At 47.6% G+C, this 20,102-nt stretch overlaps 1 protein-coding gene and 1 long non-coding RNA gene across 4 annotated transcripts in view; both read left to right on the top strand.

Annotated features, from left to right (window-relative positions):
• Window positions 1-781: 781 nt before the first annotated feature.
• LOC142595003 (uncharacterized) lies at window positions 782-9,556 on the top strand. 3 transcript variants are annotated; one of them, XR_012831675.1, is made up of 6 exons: window positions 782-855; window positions 1,888-1,987; window positions 5,902-6,060; window positions 6,605-6,768; window positions 7,679-7,793; window positions 9,323-9,556. It is a non-coding gene; the product is annotated as an uncharacterized LOC142595003 (long non-coding RNA). The 3 variants fall into 3 exon arrangements; XR_012831673.1 differs by having other exon boundaries at window positions 6,501-6,768; XR_012831674.1 differs by having other exon boundaries at window positions 6,501-6,768; window positions 9,318-9,556.
• A 9,672-nt stretch (window positions 9,557-19,228) lies between these two features.
• The window catches only part of ARID1A (AT-rich interaction domain 1A), a 60,873-nt gene continuing 59,999 nt past the window's right edge, over window positions 19,229-20,102 (top strand). Inside the window, 1 exon segment of the mRNA XM_075721838.1 lies at window positions 19,229-20,101. Within this exon segment, the coding sequence (XP_075577953.1) occupies window positions 19,229-20,101 (873 nt within the window).

Raw genomic sequence — 20,102 nt, 5'->3', positions numbered from 1 at the left:
ACTGTTGGGTGTTCCCAGAACTGTGGCCGTTTGCTTAGCTTCACATCCTGCCTACCTGTCTTCTCCTGGGTTTCTGTAAATGCAATCACTTTGTGTCCACTGTCTGTGGATAGGACTACTTCGGCATCTATTTCTGCAGTGTTTGTGACCTCCTGTTATTCAGGGAGGTCTTCACTGTAATTTTCCCTCCCATTATTTTGCCTCCTTTGCAGCCTGATGTTTTTGCTGTTGTTTTATATTCCAAGCAAGGATCCTGTGAATGCTTCAGCTCAAAATTTAGGTCATCTCTGATGGAAGAAGGAAGACCTAAAAAGTAAAAATAAGTTTTCAATGTGCCTTTAAAAGTGACAACTCTTTTGGAAAAAATGTACAAACTCATCTGTATTTTGTGGCTGTATGGACTGGGGGGAAGGGAGGGTGCCTTTTTTGATTCCAGAATGAAAGCTAAGTATCTTCATGTGAGTGTGGTTTCTTTCCCATGTGCTTTCCTGGTCTTTTTCATTTTCACACCTGCTTTGAGCTTTAATCGCTCAAATTATTCATAGACTTGCCCTGGAAAAAGAAGAGAGTGACCTCTTCCCATCTGGAGTAGATGGATTTACCATCAATAATTGTAAATGGACTTGGATGACTTAATAATGGTTTTTACGCTTAAAATTTTTAATTCTGTGGTTTCATTGCATTTTAAGAATTCTGCGCGTGGTCTTTTCTGAACTGGTAAGCTGAAGTTACACCACAGAGATTTATTTCTTGCAAATTCTCTCTTAGCGTTGGGCTCCCATCTACAAAGTGCTGACGATCCCCCATGAACTGCTGAGTCATCAAAGAGCATGCGTCTTTCACAGGACCAGGCCCGTGAGTTGCAGTCATCTTTTTTCTCTAATTATATACAGTGTCTTTCCTGACAGAGAACCTCAAGACGGTTTATGAAATCAACAGCCACAAAAGTAATGCAGTGCCTGTTGGGGGTTATGTATTCACATTGATTACAATTTAGCAGTCCCTCAGCCTGAGGGTGTCTGAGGGGACGGAGAGCGAGCTGCTTCTCAATTCGTGTGCGTTGCTATAAGCAGCAAGCTGGAGTTGATAGATATCTGTTGCTATCGCCAGCAACTCTTGTTTTTCTGTTACTTTAGTGGCTTAATTTAAATTATTAAGAAACTTGTGAATCTGTTTTGTTTGTTTTCTGTTCTTCCTAGCAGCTATCTGCAGTTTTATATGTATTAAATGTGCTAAGCTTCATCTGGCCAGTATGTGTAATAAATACCTTAGTAAATGTGATTAAGTCCAGTTTCCTCTATTAACTCAGGAGAGATTTGTTTCTTATCTGCATTATTCCTCCATTCAGAAGGACAGAAGCCTTGCATAGCCAGAGTTCACCTCATAAATCACCTAGACAAATTGAACTTGGGGCAGAAGAAGATACAAAATTAGAGTAGTTGTGATTTAGTCTCAATGAACTTTGTGGTGTTCCCATGTTGTCCTATACTTCTTTGATGCTGCTGTTTGCATACAGTGCTGCCATTTTCTCTCTGTTATGCTTTTTCTGATGCTCAGAATGCAGTCATATTTTTCACTAGCTGCAGACAGGTTGTTGGGCAGTTTGGTGTCTTCTCAGTGCGCTCTCTCAGTTCACAGAACAAGGTATGTTATTTCCTGACACCGGTGTGATATTCTCTGCAGCTGCATGGAAGGGCCACTTCAGAAATCAGCAGCTCTTCAGCTTCCCAGGTTTTATTGACTGAGTTTAACCTTTGGTGATTAGTAAACGGACACGTTAAGAAAATCTGTGGCCCAGCCATTTTTCTTTGCAATTCCTGAGGCTTGTCAACCAAACTCTGCACCCTTGCCTGTCTATATTTCAGTATCCCTCTCATCTCATTGCAGTTTCTGGCTTTTCTGTTGGAGATGGAGATGTGTAAAGACATCTTTAAGATGGCAATATTTTTGGTGCGAGAAGAAAGAAAATGCTCTTCAACTTCTGAATGTAGGTGGTAGGTGCTTTTGTAACAGTAGGTCACTAGTTGCTCCTTCCCCCTGCCTCCCATGTTTGGTAGAATATTCATTGGGATTCATTCTAACAACATCATAAATTAGTGATGTATTTCACAGGCCTGTCACTGGCTAGAACAAATCCCGCAGGAAAAGAGGAAGCAACTGCTTTTTTTCCTAATTTCTAGCAACTATTTGAAATACAAATGTTTAGAATAGTTACCATTTTCCCTATTCCTTCAACCGAATTGTAGTCATCAACTTGGCCCCGCTTCTCAAGCGTGCCTCCCCTCACCCTTAGGTACATTAAAGTAGTATTTGGTGGCTTCCATTTAATAGTATTGGTCTGGTATTGATAACTTTTTTATCAAAAGATTAGAAAGACCTCCTTGGTCTTCACCCAGACTCTGCTATGATATGCAGCTATGTCATCTACTCGCTGATTTATCAGGCTGTATCATAGAAGGCAGCAATCTGTGCAGGCACAATAATTCATCTGACCTGGAGTGCAGGTTCTGTACCAAATGCGCAGGCTACGTCTCTTCCTAACCCCATAGTAACGCTGCGCTGTTTCTGATGATTAGAACACTTCTGATTAGTTACCAAGCTGCTCTTTGTTTGGTCTTCTCCCTAATTTAAACAACCCATCTTGTCTTTATTCAATACAAGGTTATTTTCTACTATTAGCTCTTTTATAATGTCTTCATTACTTATTGATTACAATTCTGAAATAGTTGGGGGTTCTTTTTGATTCAGAGAGTGTTTGATGAATATATTTGCTGGCACCTGCAAACTCTGTCCTTGTTTCCTCCACTCCTTCCATATTTACTTTAAGGACCCTTCAAAACAATCTCGACTCCCCTAGTTATGATGGGTCTTTCCTTCTAATAGATTAGAGCTTCCTGTCGGTGTTTTGTCATTTCTGAGTAAGGAAAGTCTGATGTCTTTCGGCTCAGTTGTTGCTTCATCTCCTCTGCTCTCCCAGGGGTCTTGCACATGCTTTCAGTTCTGCCTTACCTCTTTGATTTTGTGAAGTTCCCTACTATTTACATTTCTTCACATATATCCTCCTCATACCATCTGCTACCTTATGTTTTGCTCATCTCTGAAAGCTAGTAACCGTATTTCATCCAACGTTGTTCTACATTATTTTCTTAAAATTTAATGAAAAGGTTCTAAAAGAACAAAGCAAATTAGAATTCACCCTTTCCATGTAGACACCTTAACTGATGAGGGAACAACTCAATAAAGACCTTCAAATGGCTTGACACAAATGAATTTGTTACCAAAATTTTGTACATCGTTCCTCCAAAAGGTATATTATCAAATCAACTAGGAGAGTTTTATTACCGACAAAAGTTAAGGTTATTATTAAAGAATGCCGTCTTCTCTATAAACTCTTTTTCTCTGGAATTCAGCAATTCTACTGAGTAGTATTTACTTTCGAGTGAGTGTGTGGCTGTGCCTTGTTAGATAAAAGCTGCAGTACTAAAACTGTTTCACTGAACTGAGCTCCTGACCTACCTTCCGAGGCCATGTCTACAAAGGGATGATACATCAATCTGGTCTGTTTGATCTAATTACAGCTATTTAACTATATTGAGCACAAGTACTCTCACCCCACTTTGTTATGCTGATTTAAGGTATTTCACTGCTAATCGGGTGCATGGTTCTTTCTTGTATTAATTTACCTCTCAAAATATTCTGGGCAGTTATCCCATGGAGTGGAGTTCTGCTACTCAGCTGTATGGGGGTTTTTTCACAGTGTGCTGCCAGGAAGTTCTCAGGAATTTGGGAATTCTGTGGGTCAACCTGACAAATTACTATTCCTTTTCTCTTGCCATCCATTGATTTTTGCCTATGCCACTTTTTCAAAATGCTGCAAGGTTGTACGAAGAAGAAACTGGGAAATCCGTTGCAATGCATATTCCTGTGAGGTTGCACAGGCGGAAGGATGCCATTCTGCAGCTTCGTAGAGCTTTTTCTACTTTGATAGCGGAAGAAACACGCAAAGAGAAACAGTAAGATGTAATCAACCTGCTGCTTCTGTGCAGGAGCTGTCTGGAGCAGTTTACTCAATGGTGTGCTGTTTCTGGGTGTAGTCAGCCAGCAGTGACTGATAGCACAGGGGGCTGGTGCAGAACTGGGGTGGCCAGGAGCGGCAGCCAAACGGACGGATGACAATATTGCATTCCTAGAAACCTGTGCAGGTCTTGGCTGCAGAGGCAGAATACAAAACAAAGACTTTCCTTAACATGCAGAAGCCCATTGCCATCTGTGGAAGAGCATCATTTCTGATTATTTCCAGCTGAAAACTAGCCAGTTTTGTGTCAGGGATATTGTCATGGGATATTTTTTTAATGTATATATCTGGAGAAGGTGCTGATCTTCTGTGTCATAAAGCTTGGCAATGCATAAGAAATTACCGAGAGCTTTTCCCAGGTACAGTCTGTGAATCAAATAAGGGTTATGGGGGTTCAAGGAATAAACATGGTCTGTCGAGCCAGGAGAAAGAATTTATGGACACAGAGAACAACTTCTTAATGGTTGTACACGGCCTTGTTCATCAATGTAAGTGATTTACCATTGAATGGATGTAGAATGAATGTAGAATGGCATTATGAAACTTCTTCAGAACAGACTCATTAGAAACTTGACCTTGTCCTGATTTGTACACCACCTGTAAGAGGCAGGGAAAGATACTGAAAGGTGGGTAGAAGCCAGGAGTGGAAAGCCACTTTCAGTGTTATGGATGTCCAGTGCAAAATAACCTTTTTATGAGGAAAAAGTCTGCACTATGATTTTATGAACGGAGCAAATTAATCAAAGAAACAGTGTTCGACTTGATTAACAATGACTATAGGTGATGTCATGCTACGGTAGGCTGAGGTGTAGCTCAGTGAAGATCTTCAACAAGAGCGTATCAAAGTAGTTTGACTTAGCAAAATAACATTAATCAAACAAGAAACATTTAATCTGAAATGCCTTGTAAACTTTAAACTGGGAGTGCGCGTATATTTATGTAAGCGATGCACCTATAACACTCCATCATCTCTTCTGGAGCTGGAAGTTGCAAGAAAGTCCTCCAAGTAACTCACTGAAATGGCAGCCTGAGGCAGTGGCCCAGAACGGTGTGTTCTTCATCTAAAAGTCAACTTTTCTAATGGAAATATTCCTTTCTTAGCAGTATTGTTCTTCCTGTGTTTGCTATAATAATGAATACAGCTGTCATAGAAAGAGACATCAGGAGGTCCTTTGGTCCCATCCCAACTCTGAGGCAAGAGAGGGATGCTTATCTGTATCCCATACAGATGTTTGTGTATCCTGGCCTTAAAAAATCTGAAATGCAGGGTGTTCTACAGCTTCCTGTACTAGTGTTTTCATTGTTTAAATGTCACTTTTGTTACTCTACCAAATCTTACTGTGGATGAAGTCTATTACCTGTTCTACTTTCAGTGGACGTGAACGTTTGATTGCTGACCTTTATTGTAACAAAATGGACCACTGGTATTTTGTCCCCTCTCAATTCTCACATGAGTTTTCTCCTTTTTCTTTCTTTCTTTCTTTTTTTTTTTTCTCCCTTTGTTTCCCCCCCCCCCCTTTTTTTTAATTAAGCAAATCCAGCATTTCAGTTTGTTCTTGGGAGTTAGATTTCCTCAGCCTCCCAGCATTCTTGTTCCTCTCTTTGTGCTCTTCCCAGTTGGTTTATACCTGGTTTTATTTTTTCATGTGGTAGCTGAAAACGGATACAGTATTCCAGCTGAGATTTCACTAACACTGAGTTGAGCAAGATAATTGTCATGGGTGTCCTATGTAAAACAGCCTTATTAAATATTTCTGTGATGTATTATCTTTATTGCATTGACTCAAATTCAGTTTGTCATCCATTATAACCACTGGCTTCTTTAGTGCAGTCCTGCTGCCCAGGCAGTTACTTCCCTCCTTGTGCATGCTCATGTCTTGATCCTTGGCTACAAAAAAAACTCTTCTGAAAACATCATGCCTAAACCGAGGGGAAGAAAAAGATCTGAGGAGGCTTTTCAAACACACTATTCTTGTGAACTTCAGGTGGGTCAGCCTGCCAACGGAAGAGGAATTGTGGGATAATGTTAATTTTCAATATTGGATGGCAATTATGTTTTGTCTTATTATTACTCAGAAAGTGTTCATTTCATAAAAATTCTAATATGAGCTGGACTAGGAATGTTTGCTTGCAAATGGGAAAGAACATAGTTATAGTACATGAGTATTAGATTATGATTTTCTTGTTAAACTTTTTCACTCTCCTGCTATTAACAAGGCGAGCAGAATAATTTGTTAATGTCTCTTTTAAAAAATAATAGACATAGTTCCTAGAGTTGAGATGAACCAAAGTTAAATCTGGAAGGCATTTGAAGAAAGACAAAAACAACAACAGAAAAATTATGGGATTCTGGTTTTGTCCAAAACACTGATGACATGAAAATTAAATTTATGGATGTGAGGTGTCCTCTTGGTCTTTCATGCAGTTATCTGGTCAGAACACTGGAAAAAGGAAAAGAAAAAAAAAGAAAAAAACCCCAAAACTGAAGATGCTTCTCGGCTCCATGCCCCTGCCTATTATCGTTTATAGAAACATGAAGAGGTGGCAGATACAAGGAGGGAGTCTTTGACAGCATGGAACACTGCGCGTTTGAAATCATGAAAAACATCTCCAGTGGTCAAAGAGTTAAGAGTAGAAGATCCCAAGAAGGGCAGCCATGGTTTGTTTGCTAAAGAAAAGTATTGCTAAAGCAGGTACGGCTTTGTCTGGAGAGATTAAGAGACCTTAGATGGGGAGAAATGGGTGATACATATTCCTGGTGATGTTATTTATAATGGAAACGAAAAGCTGTTAGCAAAGACTAGAAATGTGGTGTGAGCCTTTCACGGTCTTCTGGGAAGGTGCAACGCTCTGGCTTTTTGGAAAGCTTTACCCTTAGAAAAGCTTGCTCTTTCAAGAGTTCTCTGCAGCACTAGAGGACCATTGCGCTGCTGAGGTGACAGCGTGTGTAGCCTTGACTACAACAAGGATCACTGCTTAGTTCTCCGAGCACTGTCTGACACAGAGAATGTGCTGAGCTTGTGCGTACTCTGGGGCTGGGTCAGCCTGCATATTACTCACTCTCTGTATTTCATGCTTCTTTATGCTCTTGTGACCCGGATGAATTTAACAGGGAGCTGAGCGGTGTGTTCCGTTTTCCTGTGTACGGTTCTTACACTTTTGCCCATCTTAATCCAGTTCCTCACAGCGTGATGCAGTCTGTAATTATAAATCAAATCATACAACCTGCCTTCTCAAACTCTTGCCTCATTTCAATTATTTTTTTAATTCAGATTTTTCTTTTATCCTTGTTATTTGATGTTTGCTTACATATTTTATTTATTGCATATAATTCAAGTGCTGCAGTAAATACAGAGTTACTAATTGTAATGGATTTTTGTGATGCTTTTCACTATAGTATCCAAATGCTTTTCAACCACCATAAGTGTATCTTCACAACATTGCAAAGAGATTTTCCTCTCATTTCACCGATGCAAAGCGGGGAAATTAGTGGCAAAGCTATCAAAGTTCTCTGCTGTATCTGTATGTTCCACAGTGACAGTAAACAAATTTCCAGCTTGCCCCGGTAAACGAATTGTATCTTCTTCATTAATCATCCACCAGGTTGCAGGTGAGCTTTTGAAGGGTGCTGCTGGTATTGGTTATCCCCTCTGTTTGGACTCCCCTAACACTGGGCTCGAGGAGGCTCCCTTGGCTGCCTTACGCCGCGCTTTTGCAGGTAATCGTATCTCATTTTGTCCATAAGGACATCAAGCTCCAGCATAAAAACAGTTAGTCCCTTTGAGCCTGGTAGCCCCACTAGAAGGATTTTTAAAACTCTAATTTTTCTAACAATAAGACATCCTATCCTAATTTTCATCCTAAATTTACTCAGGCCTTTATACGTATTTGGTGCCACCATAACCCTTCAGTTTAAATACCTGTGTTCAAGCCATAACCTATGCATACAAACTAACCCTGTCCTATCTCAGCCTTTCTTTTGTTGGAGCTAGCTGAAATAAAACAGTACTGTTTTCTCACGATAGATTCTTTGCTCTTATAACCATCTTAGGAAGCCTTTTCTATGACTATTCTAGTTTTCACGAGTCATTCTTGAATATAAACCGTACCCAAAATTCTGCAAGAGAGCTGTTGCCATAACATCTGGATGTGCCTTGCCTGGTCTTTAGATTGCTTTTGTCATCTTCATTTTTGTGATGTTTAGTCATTTCTGTGACTAAATAATGCTTCTGCGTCTTCATCCTTCTCTATTAACTGTGATGAATTCCCAGTTTACGAGAATTTTGGCTGTTAGTCCCTGTGTGAACAGCCTTGTGCTTTGCATTAATCTTATTGCTGCATTCCACTGGTCCATTCCTCAGGATTCCTGTGCTGTTCCAGAACCTCATCCGGTTCTTCATTTAGGATATTCCAGTCTCCTGTACTGATGCTTTTTAAATTTGTCAATAACTAGCTATATTAACGCTCTTCGTTCAATTCCTTGTGCTAATGTAACTGAAAAGCAGTAAATAGCACCAGTTCTGAGACCAGTGCTGGAGGAGCTTTTAAAGGACTCGCTCTCTAGCCCACAAGTTCCCATTTCAACACAATTCAGCATGGGGGGTTTTTAGCCATTTTTTACCCACAAAACTTTTCTTGCACTAATCTTCACATTTTCCAGTTTAACTTCTATTTTCACATGTGGCACCAGATCAGATGCTTTACTGAATTTTAGGTGGGTGAGAACAACTGTGTTTTCCTTTACCAAGAAAAATCTGCTTTCTTATCAAAGACAGACATCCGATTTGTCTGGCATGATTGCCTTTGTTAAACCCATGTTGCATTTTATCTCTTTATTTTCCTCCACATCTTTTCCCCCTCCAGGGGAAAAATAACTTAACTTTTACATCTCACTGAGGTCAGGCTAATTAGTCTCTAGTTGTCTGGACATTACTTTGCAAGTGTTTGGCTTGATTTCCACCCCACCCCCCCCATCTCCTCATAGTAGGATGTTAGTTCTAGATTATTTTTGTACGCCTAGAGGTGGCAGAAAAAAATTCACTCATTTGCATCACAACTCAACTGTCGTGCTTCATGTTTTGTTTGGGTTTTGTTTGTTGGTGGGGTTTTGTTTGGGTTTTTTTTTGTATTTTTAAAGAAAGATGCTATGTCATGGCTATCGATACAGGGAAAAGTAATGAATTTTGAAGCATTGCAAAGTCTTTTTAAAAACTACATAATAACAATAAGCTTCTTAACTAAGGACAGCTGAACCCAGGACTCCATTATCCTGTGTAGCTGTTGATAACTACCGGCGGATCATGGCAGCCCTTGGCAATGCTGATCCTTGACATCCAGAAGTTAAGTTCCTTGTGCTGCTTCAGCATTATTCACTGCTATCATTCCCGCGTTTAAACAGAAAGTAAAGCGTGTGCTGGCTACTCTACACGTATGTATAAGATAGTTGTTAAGAAAATGCAGTCTGAGAATAGGCAAAGTAAGTAAAAGAATAAGGTAGTGGCTCTGGAGGGTCAGGATTACATAGGGAAGACTGCAGCGCTCTCAGCAATTACACGCCACTGGAAAACCTGGGTCATTAACTATGTTTCCTGAAAGTAGGAAAAAATGATACTTTTAAATACTTTGTTTCATAATGTAGGTGGTTACACTCCTTTCCAATACACATAATGACTACGAATCTTTCTGAGCACCTTTCACTCAGGTACCTAATTGTAAAGATAGGAATGTAAGCAACAACCCTGGAAAGTTTGGGGTTTTGTTGTTGTTGGGTTTGGTTTTTTTTGCCAGATACACTCAATATTTTTATAAATATTTGAAAGCGATGCCTTTTTTAATGATTCTTCAGTATGTCTGGAGCTCAGGATTCTGTTTTACAGGGAAAGTGAATAGTTCTGAGCAACGCCTTTGTTTTACTGAAAGTGTGTGTGATAGTATCAGCCTTTATAAGAAGTAATATTGCTAAGGCTTGATTGTGGGCCTCTTTAAAGTCATAGATAACTGTTAGATAAAAATGACCTTGTTTCACAGTTCCAGTACTGAATTCCAAAAGTTCCAGTGAAGCCGGTCTGAATGTGCTTAAATTTTTGCTTCTAATGCAAGTACATTTCACCGAAGTACATACTTGTGAAGCTGGGAATCTTACTTTTAGGCCGTGTACGTTTGAGCAAGATTACAGGATGGAGGCCTTAAAAGCAGAAACTCAGTCACATCCCTGCACGCAGACTTCTGTGCGCGTGTAAAGTCCTGAAGCTGCCCATGTGGGTTAGATTACAGAATTAAGTTTTTTGAAATACGCATTTATGGATGACTGTTGAAAGGTAGGTAAGTAGAATTTCTGTCTGACCCTTTCATGATCAAATGTTTCAAAGCTGGTCAACACCTTGTTTATGTAGAATATTGCATTTGGTTTGTTTTATTAACTTTTCTTTTAGTTATTTGTGCCTGCCTTTGAACATCTGAAATGAAGGGACATTGCTAAGTGTTCTCCCCGTAGCATGAATATTTAATAGTTTGTGTGTTCTTTCTCTGTATTGTGTGTGTGCCTATATAATATCAGCAAAATCTCTTAAAATCAGTTTTTGCGAGAAATTTTCAAAGCACATCCTATGTTTGAGCCACAGTGCCGAGTATATTAAGCTACTGTAGAATTTCACTTAAAATGCTAGAATGAATTTGCCAAACGGTGGTATTTCGCAGATAACCACAGATTCAGCAAAATTCCCCTAGAGATTTTATTTCAGTGTGATCTGAGTTCCCGGTACGGATGAACTGGTGTCTTTCAGAAATCAAAAAATTGTTGGCCCTTTTCAAAAGAAGATTTTTCTTTGTTTTCTCAGAGGTACAGATACTCATTTTCTTGAGCTAGGAGCTGCTATGAGCGTTATGGGCGGATCCTGCAAAGTGCTGAGTGCATGGTTAACTTTAAGGGAGTATATGCTTAAAATCACGGGGACTGCTGATGTTTAAAATTACGCATATACTTAAGTACTCTGATGGCCCGAGGCCAGTGGCTTTCGCATCTTCTAGGACCGAGCCCTAAGGAGACTACAGTGAACGGTTGCGGCGGAATTTTCTTTTCCCGTTTTTAAATCTAAGGCTTAAAGCACAAATTCTGACGGCTGTTGAATTAAAAATACTTATTTTAAATGTGAGGAATGCAATACGCAGAGGCGAAACGCCTGGTTTCTTTCTGTCTCTCCTGGCATCCCAGCTCACTCCTCTACAGCGTTAGTGCAGGGCTTGCAGTTTTCAGCCGTGCTCCGTTCCTGCTTTATCCTCTTCCATCTTTTCCATCTGCTTCATTCTGTTTGGAAAATGGCAATGTAGAATGTGTTTGGTGTAACCTTAATCCTGACCAGCATCTGGGCTCCGTTTAAAAAAAAAAAAAAGCATCTACTGCAGGCAAGGTTTCTGTATATGTTTCCCTGCTTTAGTAAAACAAAGTTGGGGGGGGGGAGGAGTGAACAAGCAAAAATAACCATAGCGAAGTAATATTTATTTTAATGGACATGTTCATTAATGTGTAGGTTTTAATGTTTTCCCGCATACACGGGCAAACCGTGGTGCTTGTACTTTTCTCCTCTGTCCCGGTGGGTGTCATGTCAGAGGTAAACCGGATTTGCACCATTTTAGACAAGGAGAGAAAGGGTGGTGTGTGTGGGGGTGTCTTTCAATCTTGTTTGAACAGCCACGCTGTTAATTACTCACAAATATGTAAAAGTTAATGCCACCATAAAAAAAAAAAAAAAAAAAAGTGATGAACTGAAATTCCTGTGTATGACATTTCCCTATTAAACTTTTACAGGCCTGTCGGAGGTCCCCGACGGCGAAGCGATTTTATCAAATCCTCCAGGAAAAAAAAAAAAAAAACAACCCGAAAAAAAGTCACGGAGAAGCAATTGCGGGCGCCCAGCCGCGGCTGCTGCTGCTCCCCGCGCCCGGGCGGGCCGGAGCCGGCGGGCCGGTCGGTGAGGCCCGGAGCCGGCAGCCGGGGGCTCCAGCCGCCCCGGGGGGGTGCGTGTTATTTTCAGAGCTCATCGGGCGCCTGTGGAACCGCGGCGGTCGCGGTCCGCGGCCCCGGGGCGAGCGCGCAGCACAGCCGGTGCCTGCGGGGCCCCGGCGGCGGGAGGCGGCGGCTGCGGGGCGAGTGCGGGCGCGGCGGCGGGAGCCCTCGCTGCACAGCGCCGAGCGGCGCTTCGCGGCCCGCTGCGCCGGCCCGGCCCGGCCCGGGCCCCTTGGCCTTTTTTATGCTTTTGGATCTTCCCGACCCCGAGGCCGGCGGTGCCGCGCCGCATCTGCCCTGCGCTCCCGCTCCCCCAGCAGCCACAGAGGTCGCTTCTGAGCAGCACGAAAGGGCTTTCTTTTCCTAATTGTTTCATTTTTAATTTTTTTTTTTTTAATTTTTAATTTTTTTTTTTCCCCTCACTAAGGCTCTCAGTCCCTCATGGCCGGAGTGCAAAAGCACATTTAAATCCTGAACTTGGGATTTCCCACGGGGTGTCTCGCCGAGCTGCTGCCACAGCCACGCCGCGCAGGGCGAAGGCGCTTCTCTCCCGCCTCTGCCGAGAACGCAGAAGGTGATTAACATTTTTAATCAAGCGGTATTTTCAGGACACCGCACTAAAGCCCAAACCGGTGCGAAAAGCTAGGTCTCGCCAGCAGCAGGCTCTTGCTTTTTGAATCCACCGCCAAGTGTACAAATAATGAGGGGATTAAAGTTCCGCTCCACCTTTGGCGGGCGACTGTGTAAGGGCTCGATGTTTGTTGGCGATTTGAGGGTTAATCCCGACAAGTTTATAGTGCTTGGCGTTCTGAGTCCGTATACGAGCAAAGAGCATGTGTGGGGCTTGGGGTGAAGAATTAGCAGGGTGTACCGGGAGGCAAACCCAATGGTTTATGTGAATATAGAGTATATTGGATATGTGTATAAGCATTAAATTGGAGGGAGGGGGCCTTTTTTTTCAGTTGTCTTCACCACACTCAGAGATCACGGTGACAACGCACGGTGTTTTAACACTCACTGGGGAGAAAGGGGAGCGAGGGGAGTACCCCAAGTTGCATCTGGTCCCCAGACCTCCCTGTAATTTCTAGGGGAAGGTGTCCCCTACCTCTCATTATTTCGTTTAAACAGACTTGGAGCACGCCTCATCTTTAAGGCCTTTTCCCTGATGTCTCTAGGAGGCACCCTTCTTCGAGCAAGGAGAGAAAATCTTGGCAAAAAGAGCACCGAAGGATGTGAACCCCTCGGAAAATTCCACTTCCTGCACAGCAGTGCCTGTCCCTGGGTCTCTCACTCATTCCCATGCCCTTAACGAGGGATTTCTGCCCGCGGCTACCACACCAACTTTCGAACTAAACGCCGTGCCGCAGAGCACACCGAGCTCGCCGCTTTTGCAGCTCAGCTCAGCTCAGCACGCTCTCCCCCTCTCTTCCTACTTCCCTCCATTTTATTTCTCCGCTGGTTTTTTCTCTTCAGCAGACTCCAACTCTCCCTCTCCTGCTGAACTTGCCGGGAACAAAAGGCTCCGTTCCAGATCCAGCCCGCAGTTGCCGTGAGGAACTTCGCTGCGAGCGCTGCCTGCCGCCCTGCCCTGCCTCGCTGCCTGGTAAGATGGCAGTGCGAGCGCTGGATGGAGGTGAACCCCTCCTTCCTCGGCGCTGCTCTCCGCAGCACCCCCCGCCCCAGTCCTGACGCCTGAACTCAAACTTCTCTAAAAATACACTTTCGGAGGGCAGAATTTCACGGGAGGGATTTTTTTTTTTTTTTTTTTTTTAACACTCCACTGAAAAGAGCAGCTGAGGGTGGGAGAAGCACGGAGGGGCAGCTCGCTGGGAGCCGGGAGCTGTCTGCACGCAGGCGACCCCGCCGCTGATTCCGCCTCCCTGCACGGCATTCCCACTTCCCAAGTACTTGAAACAGCAGAATAGTTTTGCTTCGCTGGGAAAATCCAGGCCCAGAGTTGAGGTCGTTCTCTTTTCGCAGCTTTAAAAGCCTTTTTTTTTTTTTTTTTTTTTTTAACTCTTCCGCGTGGGGTTTGCAGTGTAACGCGGTTGAGCTGCGAGCCCACCCGACAGCTCCCAAATCTGGTGGGATTCAGTAGGAAATGAGCCGGTTGGCTCCTGATCCAGTGCAGGGGTTTTTAGAAACTCCGGTCCGCGTTTTGTTTGATTTTTCTTTTTTTTTTTCTTTTCTTTTTTTTTCTTTTAAAGTAGATTTACTCTTCCTTCTCCGAGCGCTCAGCACCGGAGAGCTGCCGTCCCAGGGCGGCTGTGGACCCGCTGTGCCCACCCGCGTGTACAAAATAAAGGCGGTTTGCTCTTGCCCTGCACTTTAATTCTTGTTTTCCTCCCCGAGTTGTCCCCTTTCCGAACATCTCCCAGTTCCCTCCGGAATCACCAAATCCCACCTCCAGCCTTATTTTCATGGACGGGTGAGAGCTGCTCTCCTCAGCCAGCCCCGGATCCGTGCACATCTGCCCCCAAAACTCGGCTCCTCTTCCACTTTCACCGCCGGGGTCGGCGTGGGTGGGAGCTGCCGTGGGGCCGCAGCACTTTGCTGCTGTCCCCCCGGTGGGCTCCGCGCCCCTTCCTCTCCCCCAGCTCCTTCGCCTTTCACTCCTCCTAGCGAGGGCTGCTAAAATAATGCCTTTCCTTGAGCCAGGCCGAGCCCGCTGTCCTCTCAGTACCCAGCCAAAGTTTGGCAGCTCCCTGCCACACGCTGACACCGGGCTCTGGCAGTGCGGCCGGGGCTGGGTCCCTTCCCCGGGTAACCCCCGGTGCTGGCTGGGTGGGAAGCGGCAAAATCCCATGTGGAATCCACTCCTGCCTTCGAGCTGTGCTGCACACTGCCAGAGTTCCCTTCTGCTGAAACTCCGTGCGGGCTGGGGAGCTCCCTCGCTGCCTCGGCCCTGTGCCCTTGTGCCAGCGCTGGAGCGGCGGGATTGTGCCATACCTTGACGCTTTCCTTAAGAGGATAAATCAGCATTGCCTCGCACGATGCCCAGCGCGTTAGCCATTCAGCAGCAACCAAAAAATTCAAATCATATTAATCTTCCTGGTCATGAAGCTGCAATGAGAGCGCTTAACCTAGATACGACAGTGGCTAAAATACTGGAAGGCACGGGATGGGCAAATATAAACATATTTACAGGAAATGTCATTTTCTTTAGCAAAACTACTCTCAGATAAGCCGAGGCACAGAAGATAACCTTTCCTGACTCCATTCCATATTTTGCAGCGTGCCCCGTGAATTATAATAGATGGGTCTCTTGTTCTTGGGTCCAGTCTGCATATCTCAGCATACTGTGCCTTTCAGTAAAATGGAAGAGCATCCTTCTTCACCCAACTATATTAATCGCTTCTCACCTCGTTTCGTTCTAGCTTAGTTGTGCCGGTTAATACTTTATTACAGAAACTCTACCCAATTCCTGAAGTAACAATCCAGTCCGTGTTTGTAGCCGGTTGAAAGGCTGGGGATAATGATAACTTGTGTTTGTGAGCGTGAGGGAGCACGGCTGACTTTAGTCCGGTTTCCATGTCAACGATTCAGTCCATATTTGCCATCACACAGTTGGCAGAGCCTTTTTTTTTTTTTGTTGGGGGGGGGGAAAGACATTACTCCTGTTTCTAGTACTCTAATCTAGACCAGGTTTCCTAAACCGCCTTAGTGTTGGGTTAAATGGCATGGCCACCTTCATGAAGGAGACTTCCACTCAGGAGGAGCCAGCCGAGTGGTGGTGGCCTGCAGTGCCATGTGAGCGCGCCGAGCGGGTTCCCCAGCCTATCTGAGCAGCCAGGGGCTGAGCCTGTTGTGGAGGAAAGCGTGCTCAGCACTTAGGGAGATGGGGAGGAGAGGACTGCTGCGTGCTGCTTAGCAGGGATCGCTCAGGCTGAGAAAAGAGTGGCGATGCGTTGCAATGAAAAGTCTCGCCCGGTTCTGCAGAGCTGGAAAGGTGGTCGTTACAACACGGGATGACACGACCGGCGGGAGGATTTTCAGCTATTAGGTGGAAATGTTGTTAAGAACTGTACTGTCATCTGCTTCCCAAACCCCACAGTTGGAATTTCATCGAATGCCTTAGTATTTAGTGAAGTGCCAGGGCCTCATTGATGAGGCATATTCCAAAATCTGCTTCAGCTTTCACAAACATTTGGTAAAGTGAGTGTCTCCTTATTGTGTGGGTGGCTGGGGAATCCAGTCTGCTTTTCACATTACGATCAACACCAGGTTTCCTAGTCTGCCATAGTACTCTTTGAAGACGACTCCAAAAGACTGGCACACGTAGAGAGGCTGCGAGCATGGAGTCTTTCTCTGGATGCACCTGTGCTGCCAGCTGAGCTCCTGAACTGTAGTCGTTAAACTTTTGGTGGTGCTCAGTTGGATGGCGGGGCTTGGCTTCCTGAAGTAGACTGTAGCTCTGGAGTTGGGAGATGATTGCTCGAGACGGTTCTGGGATTAAATGGCAGAATTCTGTCCAGTTTGGGTCTTTTTCTAAGTGTAGCGTAAATGAAACATCTGAAGAAGAGTGTTTTGGTGCTGTGGTGCACGATAGCCCACCATAGACGTGAGTAAAGCCACAGGGCCTCACTTGTGAGAGTCTAGCCTGATGCGTTGAAGGAGTTTTTCCCTCTGATTCTTTGTCTTTCTAGAACCCAGGGTTTGATCAAATAACAGAGGCTCCTCCAAGGAGAGCATGTAGATCAACTTTTCCTTCTGGCACGTTCCACAGTTGCCAAACTCTTCTGAAGAAGAGTATCTTGGCAGTTTTGCTGCTCTGTGGTCCACGCAGATGTCAGTAAAGCCACAGGGCCTCCCTTGTGAGATTCTAGCACCGTACTGGGGCTCCAACCTTCACGAAGGCCCTTGAGTACTATCACAATACCGATGCCATCGTTTATTACCCTTTTCTTTCTAGTAGTTTATTTACAGCTGTGGAGAAAGACCGACAGACCAATTTGCTGAGATGGAATCTGCTCTGCGTCGCACAGTCAACTGTAAAGACTGTAAAATGGCAAAGCTGTCTTTGTTCAGGAGCCTGCAGGGCAGTTTATTGCTCTAGAACACATTTAAAATTTTGCTATTTATTGCCCTGTCCCGCCTCCCTTCCCACTTTCCAGCTTTGGAATAAACCCCTTTGTTCTGCCACCTGCATTCTAGATGATAAATGTTTTATAAGTTTTATAACAAGTGTGAGGGTTGAGTTGACAGCAGTAGACACCAAAATCTTTGTTTCATCCATAACAGGCACACAGCGCTGGCAGTGATTCGGTCCTTCTGCGTGTGGCCTTGCCTCTCACTCTGCACTCGGGTTTCCCCACTGTCATCAGTGTTGTTGAAATGGGATTTCTTGTGGTGTCTCCCGTTGGTTGTTAGACTCGGGCCGAGCACGGTGCTTTTTTCACCGTACAGCGGGTAATCGGGGTTACTGCTGGTCTGTTCCTTGTTTTGAGGTGATATCCTAAAATGGCAGCCTCAGACCTCAGAAGCGGTCTTTTGAGTCTCCACCCATTGTTTTCTGATGTCTTCTCTCTCCTTAAAGTTGTATTTACTTAAACTTCACTTTTCCAAATATTTGCATATTCCAGAGGAGACACCTACCCAGACCCGCTACATGGGAGCCAGATCCGAACCGTACCGCGACCGCCATTTTTACTAGGCGACTGCATCCTGATTTCCGAGAGCTTGGTTTTGACGATCCGAGTAACTCATCTTTTCCTATCTTCCACGCTCTGCCGCAGGCCCGTACCATCTGAGGTAAAATACGCAACCACAGAACCTGCCAGCATAGCACAGGCCGGGTCCCGGACAGAGTTCCAGGTACGTTTCTCTCCTCCTTCTTCCTGCTCTGGGAAAGGCCGCGGGGATGGAGGAGGTGGGAATCCGGGTCTGAAACGGTTGCGGAAGAGCATGGCCTAATTCTCAGTTCACCTCTCGACAGCTGGGGAGCTTCAGCACGGCCGTACCCTTTGCGATTGCCGGAGCATCCCGTCCCATTGCTCAACGCGTTGTGTCTAGACACGTTCAGGTGGTTTTGGTTGTCCCCATCCAGCCGCCCCGAGGGAGTTCCTGGTTGCGTGCCCACCGCCAGTCGCTTTGGCAGGAGCGGGAACCGGACTTTCTTGGATGTCCGTGCGTGCAGTTATAGTTCTGGCGCGCCGCCAACGCCTTTTCCAGAGGGACGCAACCGTCCGAGAGGAAATGACAACCGCTAAGAGTTTGCAAAGGCTAATTCTAAATGGAATTTCTAGGGACAAAGGAGAGGCGCTTCGTTAACCCACGGGCCATCTCCCCGCCGAAAACCCCGCAGCCGGTGGCCGCCCGCGCCCTCGCCGCTCTCCCGCCGCAGGACGTGGCCTCGCCGCCCTGGGAAGCGCCCGGCGAGGTAAGGGAGGCCGCCCCCCGCCCGGCCCCGGGCCGCTGCCCCCCGGCCCCAGCCCCGCCGTTCCCTCGGGCCCCCGCTGCCCGCCCCCCGCACCCCGGGCCGCCGCCCGCCCGCCCGCCCGCCCGGCCCGGGCTCGGCTCCGCGGATCCGCTGCGGGTTTTGCGTGCGGCAGCCTCCGCCGCGCCGAGCCGCCCGCGGCCGGGGCCGGCCCGCTCCTCCTTTGTGACGGGGGGGAGGCTCCCGTCCGGGCCGCGCTGCGCTCCGCTCCGGGTTTGGCAGGCGGCCGCGGCGCTGGGTAAAATGGCAGTGCTGAGCCTCGTGTCGGAGTGAGCCCCGCTCGGCGGACCGGAGTCGGAGCTGCCGCTCGGCTCGCCCAGCCCGGCCCCGCCGCCGCTCGGCCCGGCTCCGGGGACGGCGCCCGCCCGCCCGCCGTGTCCCCCCTCCCTCCCTCCCGCCTCTCCCGCCCCGGGAGCCCCGTCCCGGGTCCCCCCCTCCTCCTCCTTCCCCCCCACTCCCTCCTCCTCCCCTTTCTCCGCCGGCTGCAACCGAGGAGGTACAGCGGGGCCAGGCCCCGGGAAGCCCAGCCCAGCGGAGCCCTCCCCGCCTCGCCAACCAGGCCGGGGGGGAATGAGCCCCCGCTGCCCTGAAGAGCCCGCCGCCGCCTGAGCGGGGAGCAGCAGAGCAGCGAGGCCTCACGCCGGCCGGCCAGGCAGGGAGCAGCTCGGGGGGGACCGGTCCGGGGGGGGGGTGGCTGGGTGGGGAGGGGGGGATCATGGCTGCTCAGGTCGCCCCCGCCGCCGCCAGCAGCCTGGGCGCCCCGGCTCCATCCGAGCTGAAGAAAGCGGAGGCGCAGCAGCGGGATTGTCCCCCGGAGGAGGCGGGGGGTGAGGCGGCGGCGGAGCGCGGCGGCGGCGGCGGCGAGAAGCAGGCGGAGAGCGAGGGCCCCCCGGGGAAGGAGCTGCAGGACGGGGCCGAGAGCAACGGAGGGGGCGCAGGGGCCGAGTCCGACCTGAAGAGCTCGAACGGGAACCCGGGCCCCAGGCCCGCCGCTGCCGCCGCCACCCTGAACAATAACCTCCCGGAGCCGCCCGGTGGCGGCGGCAGCAGCGACGGGGTGGGGGCGCCGCAGCAGCAGCAGCCGCCGCAGCAGCCTCCCCCTTCCCACCCGGCCGCCTTGCCCCCGCCAGCCTACGGCTTCGGGCAGCCCTACGGCCGGGGCGCCCAGGCTGCTGCCGCCGCCGCCGCCGCTGCGGCCGCCGCCGCTGCCTTCCACCAACATGGCGGACAACAAAGCCCTGGCATGGCAGCGCTGCAGAGCGGGGGCCTGGAGCAGTCCTACCCGGGGCCGGCGGGAGCCCCCGCGGGGCCGCCCCCTCCCCAGAACTCGCACGGCGGCGCCGAGCACGGCTTCCCCAACCACCAGTACAACTCCTACTATGCGGCCGGGGCCGGGCGCAGCGCCGGCTCCTACCCGCCTCCCCCCCAGGCCTACGCCCTGAGCTCCCCCCGGGGCAGCGCGCAGAGCTCCGCTCCGGCGGCCGCCGGCGCCAAGTCCCCCGCCGCCGCCGCCGCCGCCGCCTTCCAGCAGCAGCGCTTCGGGGTCATGGGGCCCTCGGCCGCCGGCGGCGCAGGAGGAGGGGGCGCCA

The sequence above is a fragment of the Pelecanus crispus genome, chromosome 16, assembly GCF_030463565.1.
Source record: "Pelecanus crispus isolate bPelCri1 chromosome 16, bPelCri1.pri, whole genome shotgun sequence".
NCBI classification, from domain to species: domain Eukaryota; kingdom Metazoa; phylum Chordata; class Aves; order Pelecaniformes; family Pelecanidae; genus Pelecanus; species Pelecanus crispus.
This window is presented reverse-complemented; position numbering and strand designations above follow the sequence as displayed.